This window comes from Trichechus manatus, unplaced genomic scaffold (assembly GCF_000243295.1).
Source record: "Trichechus manatus latirostris isolate Lorelei unplaced genomic scaffold, TriManLat1.0 scaffold00076, whole genome shotgun sequence".
NCBI lineage: Eukaryota > Metazoa > Chordata > Mammalia > Sirenia > Trichechidae > Trichechus > Trichechus manatus.
The window spans coordinates 11916822-11929601 of NW_004444012.1; the positions used below are offsets into that span (position 1 = coordinate 11916822).

The 12780-nt window shown below is 39.2% G+C and overlaps 1 protein-coding gene across 1 annotated transcript in view; it reads right to left on the minus strand.

The window, feature by feature from the left end:
• The window catches only part of CATSPER2 (cation channel sperm associated 2), a 32656-nt gene that overhangs the window by 18449 nt on the left and 1427 nt on the right, over positions 1-12780 (minus strand). Inside the window, exons 2-4 of the mRNA XM_004380691.2 lie at positions 12610-12756; positions 11574-11747; positions 11320-11388 (exon numbers count right to left, since the gene is read on the minus strand). Coding sequence (XP_004380748.1) covers positions 11320-11388; positions 11574-11747; positions 12610-12754 — 388 coding nt within the window. The 5' untranslated portion in view covers positions 12755-12756. The remainder of the gene's footprint in view (positions 1-11319; positions 11389-11573; positions 11748-12609; positions 12757-12780) is intronic.

Consider the following 12780-nt stretch of genomic DNA (forward strand, 5'->3'; position numbering starts at 1 on the left):
AGGGGACAGGAAAGCTGGTAATAGGGAACCCAAGGTCAAGAAGGGAGAGTATTGACATGTCATGGGGTTGATAACTAATGTCATAAAACAATATGTACACTAACTGTTTAATGAGAAGCTAGTTTGTTCTGTAAACCTTCATCTAAAGTACAATTTAAAAAAAAGGAAAAAAAAATTCTTGGAATTCTTCAGCCTGCCTTAGCAAGGCAAAATGGTCTTAGTGGACACAGAGCTGAGGAGCCCGGCAAAGTCCACTCAGGAATCTCAGCCAGTCTAACGAGTTAATAGTGAAGAGCTATGCCTGAAATCTAGTTTTGAACATATTTCTCTTAGGGTGACAGAAGGTAGTGGTTTGATGAAGCAAGTAAAGCAAATGCATATGATTCTATTTCACAAGGTGGAGTTTCTACAGGCAGTTAGCTGTTCTAGAAAAATAATCGCTATTCCAGAACAACAATAACAACAACAGTAGGTCACTTCACAGAATATTAGGTAAATTCCTACCAGTTTCAATGAAAGTTCAACTTTGGTGCAAGGAGAGCAAAAACAAAACCAATTGCTGTCAAGTCAATTCCGACTCATGTTGGCCATGAGTGTTTCAGAGCAGAACTGTGCCTCTCGGTGGGTTTGAAGAACCTCCAAGCTTTAGATTAGTAGCCTGGAGCTTAACTATTTACTCCATCCAGGGACTCTAAGAGGAGACCAAACCCAAAACCAAACCCATTGCTGTCAAGTCAATTCTGACTCACAGGGACCCTATAGGATAGAGTAGAACTGGCCCACAGGATTTTCAGGGCTGTAATCTTTACGGAAGCAGACGGCTACATCTTTCTCCCGTGGAGCGGCTGGTGGGTTCAAACTGCCAACCTCTTGGTTAGCAAATGAATGCTTAACCACTGCGCCACCAGCGTTCCCTTTTCAAAAGGAGAGTAAACAAAAAAACCAAACCCATTGCCATCAAGTTGGTTTCAACTCATGGCAACCCCATGTGTTACAGAGTAGAACTGCCCCCATGGGGTTTTCTTGACTATAATCATTTTGTGGAAGCTAATAGCCAGGTTTTTCTTCCAAGGTGCTGTTAGATGGGTTCAAAACACCAACCCTTAGGTTAGTAGTCTAGTGCAAACTGTTTGTGCCATTTAGGGACCTTAAAAAGAGATAGACGTATTTTGGGAGGGACACAATTCAATCCATGACACAGAGCAAATTAGTTTCTCATGAAACGATTAATACACATTTTTTTTTGTGACATTGCTGCCAATCCCACGATGTGTCAACACTCTCTCCTTCTCGACCTTGGGTTCCCCATTACCAGCTTTCCTGTCCTCTCCTGCCTTGCCCCTGGGCTGGTGTGCCCATTTAGTCTCATTTTGTTCTATGGGCCTGACTAATCTCTGGTTGAAGAGGGAACCTCAAGTGACTTCAGTACTGAGTTAAAAGGATGTCTGGGGGCCGTACTCTTGGGGTTTCCTCAGTCTCTGTGAGACCAGTAAGTCTAGTCTTCTTTTGTGAGTTAGAATTTTGTTCTACATTTTTCTCCAGCTCTGTCCAGGACCCTCTGTTGTGATCCCTGTCAGAGCAGTCGGTGGTGGTAGCTGGGCACCATCTAGTTGTGCTGGATTCAGTCTGGTGGAGGCTGTGGTAGTTGTGGCCCATTAATCCTTTGGATTAATCTTTCCCTCATGTCTTTGGTTTTCTTCATTCTCCCTTGCTCCAGACGGGGTGAGACCAGAGGAGTATCTTAGATGGCTGCTCACAAGCTTTTAAGACCCCAGATGCTACTCACCAAAGTAGGATGTAGAATATTTTCTTTACAAAATATGTTATGCCAATTGAGCTACATGCCCCCTGAGACGATGGTCCCCAGCCCTCAGCTCAGTAATTCGGTCCCTCAAAGAGTTTGGTTGTGTCTCTGAAGCTTCCACGACCTTGCCTTGGTCAAGCTGTGCTGATTTCCTCAGTATCGTGTACTGTCTTACCCTTCACCAAAGTTACCACTTATCTACCATCTAGTGTTTTCCCCTTCCCATCCCTCCCCTCCCTCCTAACTATCAAAGATTGTTTCTTTCTGTGTGTAAACCTTTTCATGAGTTTTTATAGTAGTGGTCTCATAAAATACTTGTCCTTTTGTGATTAACTTATTTCACGCAGCATAATGTCCTCCAGATTCATTCATGTTGTGACATGCTTCGCAGATTCATCATTGTTCTTTATCGTTGTATAGTATTCCATTGTGTGTATGTACCATAGTTTGTTAATCCATTCATCTGCTGATGGGCACTTAGGTTGTTTCCATCTTTCTGCTATTGTGAATAATGCTGCAGTGAACATAGGTGTGCATATGTCTATTTGTGTGATGGTTCTTATTTCTCTAGAATATATTCCTAGGAGTAGGATGGCTGGATTGTATGGTATTTCTATTTCTAGCTTTTTAAGGAAGTGCCATATCATGGCACAGTGGTTAAGAGTTTGGCTGCTAACCAAAAGGTCGGCAGTTCAAATCCATCAGGTGCTCCTTGGAAATCTTATGGAACAGTTCCACTCTGTCCTGTAGTGACAGAGTCAGAATCAACTCAACGGCAACGGGTTTTTTTATATCGTTTTCCAAAACGGTTGTACCATTTTGCATTCCCATCAGCAGTGCATCAGAGTTTCAATCTCCCCACAGCCTCTCCAACAGCTATTTATTTATTTATTTTGACTCGAGCCAGTAGTGTCAGGGTGAGATGGTATCTCATTGTAGTTTTGATCTGCATTTCTCTAATGGCTAGTGATCTTGAGCACTTCCTCATGTGTCTGTTAGCCGCCTGAACATCTCCTTTGGTGAAGTGTCTGTTCATTTCCTTTGCCCTTTTTTTTTTTAAGTCACAAAAATTTTATTTATTATCATAGTAAATACTTTCCTGGCATTTGACATAACTCAGAACTATTTTTTGAAACGGGTTCAAATTTGTGAAGTTAATCCGTCAGATGAAGTCTTTATCAAAAAAGAAAGAAATCCAACCATCAAAAGATGCATTTCATATAATAACAAAATATAAAAATAGAAGCCAAGTGACAGAATGAAAAAGGAAACTAAGTAATGGATTTAAGAAACTTTTGATTCTATCCCTCTGACTTGTTGCTAATGGTCTTCTTTGTCCTTTCATTGTTACATATATAAAACAGGTAGTCCTGCAAGACTTATGAGAAGTTTAAAAGGAATGATCAAAAAGGTGTACAAATACTTATATAAATACTTTTGTCTTGCTTCAGTGAAGGTATCTTTATAAATCAGATTGTAGTTATTTCTTAATATTGTTTCAAACTCTCAACTAGAGAGATGTCAGTTGTTTTCCAAAGTGATAATCTCAGTTTATCACAATATTTTTATTAAGAAAGACAATTAATCCTAGAGCTGTTCTACCTGAAGAAAAAAGAGGGAACTGTAGAACAATTGGTAAAGGTCCTAGACTTAGTTCAGTCAAGTTATGGATAGGCCAGTTGACCTTATATTTTGTTACTCCAACTGTTTTCAAGTATTGTTTTGAAATCATACTCTATCTCAGTGAGATTTCTTAGAGAAATAGGAAGAATTTCATTTCTGTAAACATTTACAGTGCCAGCTGTTTCTTCAAGTAGATTTTTTCCCTCTGTACTGTTCCCCTTGAGAGAGCTGCTCCAGTGAAGAATCATTTCTTATACATCCACACCCAGACCCAAAAAGAAATTCAACCTTTTTCTGTGAAAAGACAGAAATATCCAAGTAATGTGAAAGCTTTCTGTCATCAAGGAATTGCCCAGCTACTCCAAGCATGTAATCACTCCCTAAAGATTCCTGTTCTCTAGTTACTTATAGCTCATCAGATACGCTGTTCACCTTTAGTAGTTCACATTCGTCACTGGCATAACAGTTCTGAAGGATGCCCTTATAATGGTTCTTCAGATCCTTGTACAAAAGCAGTTTCTTGTGAGTGAGCAAAGGGTAACACCTTTTCATTCAATAACATCTGCACTTGGAATTCTTCCTTAGGAGTCTTAGTATTTTCACAAGGGTAAAGCAGAAATATCAGGTTCGATCCTTTGTCCATCTTTTAATTGGATTATTTGTCTTTTTGTTGTAGATGTGTTGGATTTTCCCACAGATTTCAGAAATTAGACTTTTGTCAGATTTGTCACAGCCAAAATTTTTTTCCCAGTCTGTAGGTTCTCTTTTTACTTTTTTGGTGAAGTCTTTTGGTGAGCATGAGTGTTTAATTTTTAGAAGATCCCAGTTATCTAGCTTATCTTCTGGTGTTTGTGTATTGTTAGTTATGGTTTGTATCCTATTTATGCCGTGTATTAGGTCCTCTAGTGTTGACCCTATTTTTTCTTCTATGGTCTTTATAGTCTTTGGTTTTATATTTAGGTCTTTGATCCATTTTGAATTAGTTTTTGTGTATAGTGCGAGATATGGGCTCTGTTTCATTTTTGTTATAGATGGACATCCAGTTTTGCCAGCACCATTTGTTAAAGAGACTGTCTTTTCCCCATTTGATGGACTTTGGGCCTTTGTTGAAGATCAGGTGACTGTAAGTGGATGGATTTACATCTGGGTTCTCAATTCTGTTCCATGGGTCAATGTGTCTGTCGTTGTACCAGTACCAGGCTGTTTTGACTACTGCGGCTGTATAGTAGGTTCTGAGGTCAGGTAGTGAGAGTCCTCCTACTTTATTTTTCTTCTTCAATAGTGCTTTACTTATCTGGGCCTCTTTCCTTTCCATATAAAGCTAATGATGAGTTTTTCCATCTCTTTGAAGAATGCTATTGGTATTTGGATTGGGATAACATTGTATTTGTAGATTGCTTTGGGTAGAATTGACATTTTCACAATGTTGAGTCTACCTATCCATGAGCATGGTATGTCTTTCTGTTTATGTAGTCTCTTTTGGTTTCTTGCACTAGTGTTCTGTAGTTGTCTTTGTATAGGTGCTACATAGGGTTTTCTACGGCTGCTTTTTGGAAGTAGATCGTCAGATCTTTCTTCCAAGGTGCCTCTGAGTGGACTGGAACCACCAGCCTTTTGGTTAGCAGCCAAGCATGTTAACTGTTTGCACCACCCAAGGACTCCTTATATAAGACTGGTAAAATACTAAGGACATAAAAAATGCCATACTAAATGAGATCATACTAACAGCCCCTACAGACTTTTGTGGAAGGGGAGAATTACCTTCTATGATGGCACCTTAATATAATCTAGCAATATAACCTAAGCAGCCTTAAGTTCTTTAATGCCTTATTTATTTATCTGGTTTCCATTACTCTTCCTAAACTTGCTGTCAACTCATTATCTTTTTCAACCATAACAATGGTATTTTTCCTATATCTAGCATATTGGGGTTATCCTTCATTATTTTACTGATACTCCCTGGTGGCACAATAATTAAGAGCCTGGCTGCTAACCAAATGGCTGGCAGTTCCAATCCACCAGGCACTCCCTGGAAACCCTATGGGGCAGTTCTACTCTGTCCTATAGGGTCACTAAGAGTCAGAATCAACTTAATGGTAATGGGTTTCATTTTTTTTTTTAAGACTGTCTCATCTTTTCTTTTCAGTCCAAACTATCATATACTTTTTTAGCCTACCCTCATAAAAAGCCCATCCATTTTTGCCGTTTGTTAGTTTTCATTTTATAGCTCTTGCATGGGTAGAGAAAGTGAGTTTCCTGTAACAACCGAATCCAGAATTCTAGGCAGTATACATAGTGGTTAAGGGCAAAGATTCCAGTGCCAGGACATCCGACTTGGAAACTAGGCTCCACCTGCTTCTAGATGTATGACCTGGGCAAGTTACTTAATCTCCCTGTGTCTCAGGTTTCTCGTCTGTAAGGTGAAGATAATAGCATTGACCTCAGAATTGTGAGGAGTAAGTATTATGAAGCAGATAAAACACTCAATAACTATTATTATTACCACCACTACTACATATTTCCAGGTATGGATAATTTCTGTTTAATTTTCAATTTTCTTTTCTGATAAGGTGCAAAATTTTGATGGCCTTTTTGGTCTCAGCAGTATGCTAGGCCAACGTCTTCTGAGTAGAATCTATCATGATTAATCCCATTCAGGAGCCATGATACTCAGAATCCACCTACTTTTAAGTAATATTTGTTTAGTTCCTCCCCACCCCAATGCATTACTTACACTTGCTTATAATTAAGTTCATTCATTGCAATAGACAGGCCATGAAAAGTGCTTACAGTTACACTGTATATTTTTGAGAAATTTCAAAGCGCCATTGACTTCTTCAGCAAATATTGAGCTTCTACTAAGTACTTGGAGCCCTGGTGGTACAGTGGGTAAGTACTGGGATGCTAACCAAACGGTCAGCAGTTTGAATCCAGCAGTAGGGCAGTTCTATTCTGTCCTATATGGTTGCTGTGGGTCAGAATCAACTTGATGGCTATTGGTTTTAGACTATGTACTTGACACTGTTCTCAGGATGTTTGGTTCTGAGGACTGATAGCAGAGTTGCTATTCAGTTCCCAGAACCGCTCCCAGTCTATTAGGTCTCTGTTGTATCCAGCGTTGGTTGAGCCCTGGCTGTGAGGTTGTTAACACAGTTTTTTGCCTTCCTTACTTTTCCTTATAAGTGCCCCTTTTAAACCGAAAGATCCAAAAACCCATATAACTCTAAAAAACATTACAAAAATTTATCACTTAATAGTTTACTATTTTGAAGAGCTGAATAGATAGTTGAAAACAAGGTGATTTCATTGTGCAATATCTTTATTATTACATTTTGTTTTGTTTACCATTTATAAAATTTTTACTGGTACAAACTGGTGTTGGTATATTTACTTTTTTTGAATTAGAACGCATTTTCCAATAAGTTTGCAAACCTCTGGGGACTCTTGAAAGTGTTCAAGAAGTTTGTGATTTTAAGAGTTAATAGGGTCTATTTTAATTTCTATTTTTATCAATAGGTAATTTAAATATATCTCCCTTTAAAACAGAACAATCTGAGAGCCTCCAAATACACAATGACTGACATGCTTGGCAGTTAATGGAGATCAGATGAGCAATCATCCTGAGCAATAAATACTGCTGTAGTGATTTTGACATTTACACAGTTTTTAATTGTCATTGTTCACAACAATATTTTGGCTAATAATACCCATAATGAAGACAGGAACATCAATGTTGAAATACAGTTTCACAAAGAGCATAAGAATGATAATTCAACAAGTTTATCTCAAGACCATCTTCACCAGATTCTAAAAATTGCATTTATCTGATCAGAAATTTTATATACCACATTACGATGTTTCTGGAACTTCAAAAAATCAATAAAAAAAGAAATTATAATGATGCTATATTCAGTTTTTTACTGCAATATGTTAATTTCACAGAACAGCTTACAAATAAGCCAAATCTTTCTTCTCTCTCTCTATTCAAATATAAAACATGAAAATTATAAAAATAAACCAATTAGTGTTTTAAGCACAAAATAGAAGAACTACCTATATTCAGTCATGAAAGTAGGTTTTTTTCCCTATTTTTATGCCCTAACACATAGTTAGACCACAGCCTTCAGTATGTATTACACCTTAACATAAAGAAAACAAAAATCCTCACAACTGGACCAATAAGCAATATTATGCTAAACAGAGAAAATATTCAAGTTGTCAAGGATTTCATTTTACTTGGATCCACAATCAATGCTCATGGAAGCAGCAGTCGAGAAATCAAATGACGTACTGCATTGGGCAAATCTGCTGCAAACGACCTCTTTAAAGTGTAAAAGATAAAGATGTCACTTTGAGGACTAAGGTGTGCCTGACCCAAGCCATGGTATTTTCAATTGCCTCATACGCATGTGAAAGCTGGACAATGAATAAGGAAGACAAAAGAAGAACTGATGCCTTTGAATTATGGTGTTGGTGAAGAATATTGAATGGACTGTCAGAAGAACGAACAAATCTGTCTTGGAAGAAGTACAGCCAGAATGCTTCTTAGAAGCGAGGATGGTGAGACTTCATCTCATGTAATGTGGACATGTTATCAGAAGGGACCAGTCCCTGGAGAAGGACATCAGGCTTGGTAAAGTAGAGGGTCAGCGAAAAAAAGGAGGACCCTCAATGAGGTGGATTGACACAGTGGCTGCAACAATGGGATGGTGCAGGACTGGACAGTGTTTCATTCTGTTGTACATAGGGTCGCTATGAGTCGCAATCGACAGCACCTAACAACAACAGTTACATTTTGATCAACACTTTAACATATAAATGACATATATTTAACATATAGTAGTGTTACAGATTGAATTGTGTCCCCCCCAAAATATATGTTGGAATCTTAAACCCTATACATGTGGATATAATCTAATTTGGAAATAGGGGTTTCTTTGTTATGTTAATGAGGCCGTATCACTGTGGTATGTGTCACAAACCTAATCACTTCTGAGTTATAAAAAGAGATTAGACACAGAGACAAGCAAGCACAAACAGGGGAAGATAGATGCCGCATGAAGATCACCAAGGAACCAAGGACTGCCGGCTACTAGAAGCTAAAATAGAAAGAAGGATCTCCTCCCAGAGCCCACTCTGAATTCAGACTTCTAGCCTTCCAAAATGTGAGAAAATAAATTTCTGTCCTTTCAAGACACTCACTTGTGGTACTTCTGTTACAGCGGCACTAGCAAACCCAGACATACATAAATACATAAAATATATTTGATCCCCAAACCAAATTCAATATGTCATTTAAAAATTCATTTGTACACAAATGGTGTATTATCTTCATAGTTAAACAGCATGAATCACCTGGTAAAAGGGCAAAAGTAAAAACCTATTCATGTATTACGATTATTAAAATTACATAATAAATATATACACTATTTAAGAATATGGTTGTCTACAACATTTTTACTTCAGCTTGCTTCTTTAGAGTATATCTCAAAAATAGCAATGATTAAATACAGGGTAACTCAGTACAACTGAACTAAACCAAAAGCTAAGAAGCTTCCTGAACACAACCAAATACTTTGAGTGACAGAGTAGCAGGGGCTGGGGTCTGGAGAGCATGGTTTCGGGGGACATCTAGGTCAACTGGCATAACAAAGTTCATTAAGAAAATGTTCTGCATCCCACTTTGGTGAGTGGCATCTGGGGTCTTAAAAGCTGGCGAGCAGTCATCTAAGATGCATCAATTGGTCCCAACCCACTTGGAGCAAAGGAGAATGAAGAACACCAAAGACACAAGGAAAATATTAGCCCAAGAGACAGGAAGGGCCACATAAACCAGAGACTCCATCAGGCTGAGACCAGAAGAACTAGATGGTGCCCGGTTACCATCAACGACCGCCCTGACATGGAACACAACAGAGAGTCCCTGACAGAGCAGGAAAAAAGTGTGGGGCAGAACTCGAATTCACGTAAAAAGACCAGACTTAATGGTATGACTGAGATTGGAGGAACCCTAGAAGCCATGGCGCCTGGACGCTCTGTTAACCCAGAACTAAAATCATTCCCAAAGCCCACTCTTCAGACAAAGATTAGACTGGACTATAAAACATAAAATAATACTCCTGAAGAGTGTGCTTCTTAGTTCAAGCAGCTACACAAGACCAAATGGGCGGCTCCAGTTGGGAGGCAGGATGAGAAGGCAGGGAGTGACAGGAGCTGGTTGGATGGACACGGGAAACCCAGGGTGGAAAGGGGGAGTGTGCTGTCCCATTATAGAGATTGCAGCTAGTGTCACATAACAATATGTGTATAAATTTTTGTATGAGAAATTAACTTGAGCTGTAAACCTTTACCTAAAGCATAAAAAAATAATAATAATAATAATAGCAATGATTAAAACTCCTAAGTGAGTCTTCAAGATTACTGAGAAAGGAAATCTCAGGGCAAAAAAGACTGGGGAGCCTTGATCTAGAGAACTGTTCATTATTTCCTATTTTTTTCCTATCTATAACAACACTGTTTGTGATCTGGAAAATTGTTATTTAAAAGCCTAAAAATGTCTTACTGCTTATCTTTATCACATGAAGGTGTCTGTTTGAAGAAATCTGTTAGTCACATAATTTTCCTTTACAAAATCCTGCCTTTCCACCAAAAGATTATGCTTAATCAGATACAGTTCTTATGAGCTTGTCGGGTACTTCCCATTCTGGAAATTCACCCATCCTCTGGCACAATGATCATGTTTCACATTTATCTGTTTTACCAAATAGAGTAGTTAGTGCTACTCTATTTTGATTTGTCATACATTTACTCCTATTTACTTCATTCCAAGGCTTAAGACTATATCCCTAACCTCCTGAGGCAAATACATACCAGTGATCATACAAGAAATAGGAAACTGTTTGTGACTTAGTTCAAAATCCCTATCACTATGAGGAAGAAATAAAACACCTCAAAGTATATAGTATACTGTAGTGGGCCAAACCAAAACTCATGTGGATTACAGCCTCGGAAACCCTATGGGGCAGTTCTACTCTGTCCTATAGGGTCACTATGAGTTGGAACCAACTCACTGGCAATAGGTTTTGGTACTGTTCTTTTATCATTTCTGAGCAGTTTGTTGGAGATGATAATCAAATGAAGTAATTTAGTATCCAGATGTCTTTCTGTTTTTTTAATACATTTCATATAATTCATTATTTCTTTTAGTGTCATTTACTTTAAGTCATTTTTTGGACTCACCTAATATCTTGTCGTTGTTGTGTACCATCGAGTCGATTCAGACTCAGAGTGATCCTATATGACAGAGGAGAACGGCCCTATAGGGTTTCCTAGGCTGTATCTTTACAGGAGCAGATCGCCAGTGGAACTGCTGGTGGGTTTGAATCGCCAAACTTTCAGTTAGCCACTAAGCGTTTAACCATTGTGACACCAGGGCTCTTTCTAATATCTTAGTTGTACCTTACTTCACATACTCTGTGAGCTTTCTTATTCACACTTAACCTTTCTAAACATACTTGTAAAAATATAAATGTTAGGTCACTTACTGTTCGGCACCCATAGCTCTAATAGAAACAGAAAAGGTTAATCCAAACAAATATTAGACGAAACTGACAAAATAAATATGACCAGTCTTCACAGCTCCAGCTCCTTGTGCATTTGTGACATTGTACGTACTACACTCTACCTCTGTGTCCAGACCATCCTGTATCCACAACACTCTCAAGAGCCCTCCAAATGTTACTAGTTCTTAGCAGTTGCACAAATTCTACTCAAAGGGCTTAATATAATTGCCCCTATTACAATTCAAATGATATTTAAAAAACATAAAATGATCAATTTAGAAGAAAAATGACTCCCACCCACTTCCTCTTCCGTTCGATGTCAGTTCTCACCTATTTCAACCATCAGTACGATCGTATTCAGAAAGATGAGGAAGATGATAAAATTTGTGAAGAGAGGACCTGTTTTCTTTTAAGGAAACAGAGTGGAGTTCTCTCTCACACAGTTGAAATAATAAGGGGGGAATAGAAGCAGTGAGAATGAGAAGAAAATGGAGTTTGGGAAAGAAAAATAAATAAATTAGGTAGATGACGAAGCAAGAGAGACAGTAAAGCAGGGGATAAAAATGAATGGCATGAAAGGATACGCTCAAGGACCCATCCGGCCCACAGAGAAAGAGGTGGCCTCTGACTGCAGCGCACCCGAAGTCGGCTCATCAGTCTCCGCGCATGAGTAATCCGCTCTACGTGACGAGGCTTTATGAAGAAGCGCACGAGCTGGTGTTGATCTCCCGACATAAGTTTCTTCTGACGAGAAGGATCTATCACGAACATTTTAAAGGGCCAGTGGATAAATATAAAGAGAAGTCTTTGGGGAATGTGAAGAGTAGGTAGCGTTGGGGGCAGGGATTAAAAACAAACAAACCTGTTGCCTTTGAGTAGATTCTGGCTCCTAGCGACCCCATGTGTGTCAGAGTAGAACTGTGCTCCATAGGGTTTTCAATGGCTGATTTTTTAGATCGCCTGACATTTCTTCGAGGTGCCTCTGGATGGACCCCAACTTTCTGGTTAGCAGCAGGGCATGTTAACCATTTATACCACTCAGGGACTTCAACCAAAAACCAAACCCAACTCATTGCTATCAAGTCGATTCTGACTCACAGTGACCCTATAGGACAGAGTAGAACTGCCCCATAGGGTTTCCAAAGAGTGGCTGGTGGATTCGAACTGTTGACCTTTTGGTTAACAGCCGTAGCACTTAACTACCGGTCAGTTAATGGGCACCTAGTGCAGGGGCTTGCCTTGCTGCTGCTCCTCACAGCAGCAAGAACCCTCTTTGTTTGGAGCGAGAGCTAATGACCAACACTGTGCATGCCTAAGAATAAAGGCAGCAGGTTCAGCCCTCAAAGTTTCAGGTGTCTTTGGTAGAAAACTTTCCAAGTCAGCCAAGGCAAGCAGCTGTCCTGTGCCTAAAAGTGAGTGACATGGGTTCTATCTCCTGGATTCAAATAAATTTATTTACAAAGCCCTTGATTTACCAAGTTTGGTGTAACCTCCAAGCTAGCAACCAAGCCAACCTCCCTGAATTGTCCCCTCTTAAATGTGTCTCTCTACTTCCTACTCTGTAGAGGGTGTTTGGATAGGAGTCTTAAATTAAGCCTTGCCAAGAAATAGGCCGCTGACCAAATAACTCTCGGATAGTGTGCCTTGGAACAGCTTGACTCAAGCCTTGTAAATGCTCGATGAGAGAGAAGGTATCAATAAGACGTGAACGAATGGCATCTGCTCGGGGCAACTGCATATGCTCTTCTGGATGATAACTGGCCATGTCTGTTAAGAAAACGGAGAATCAAA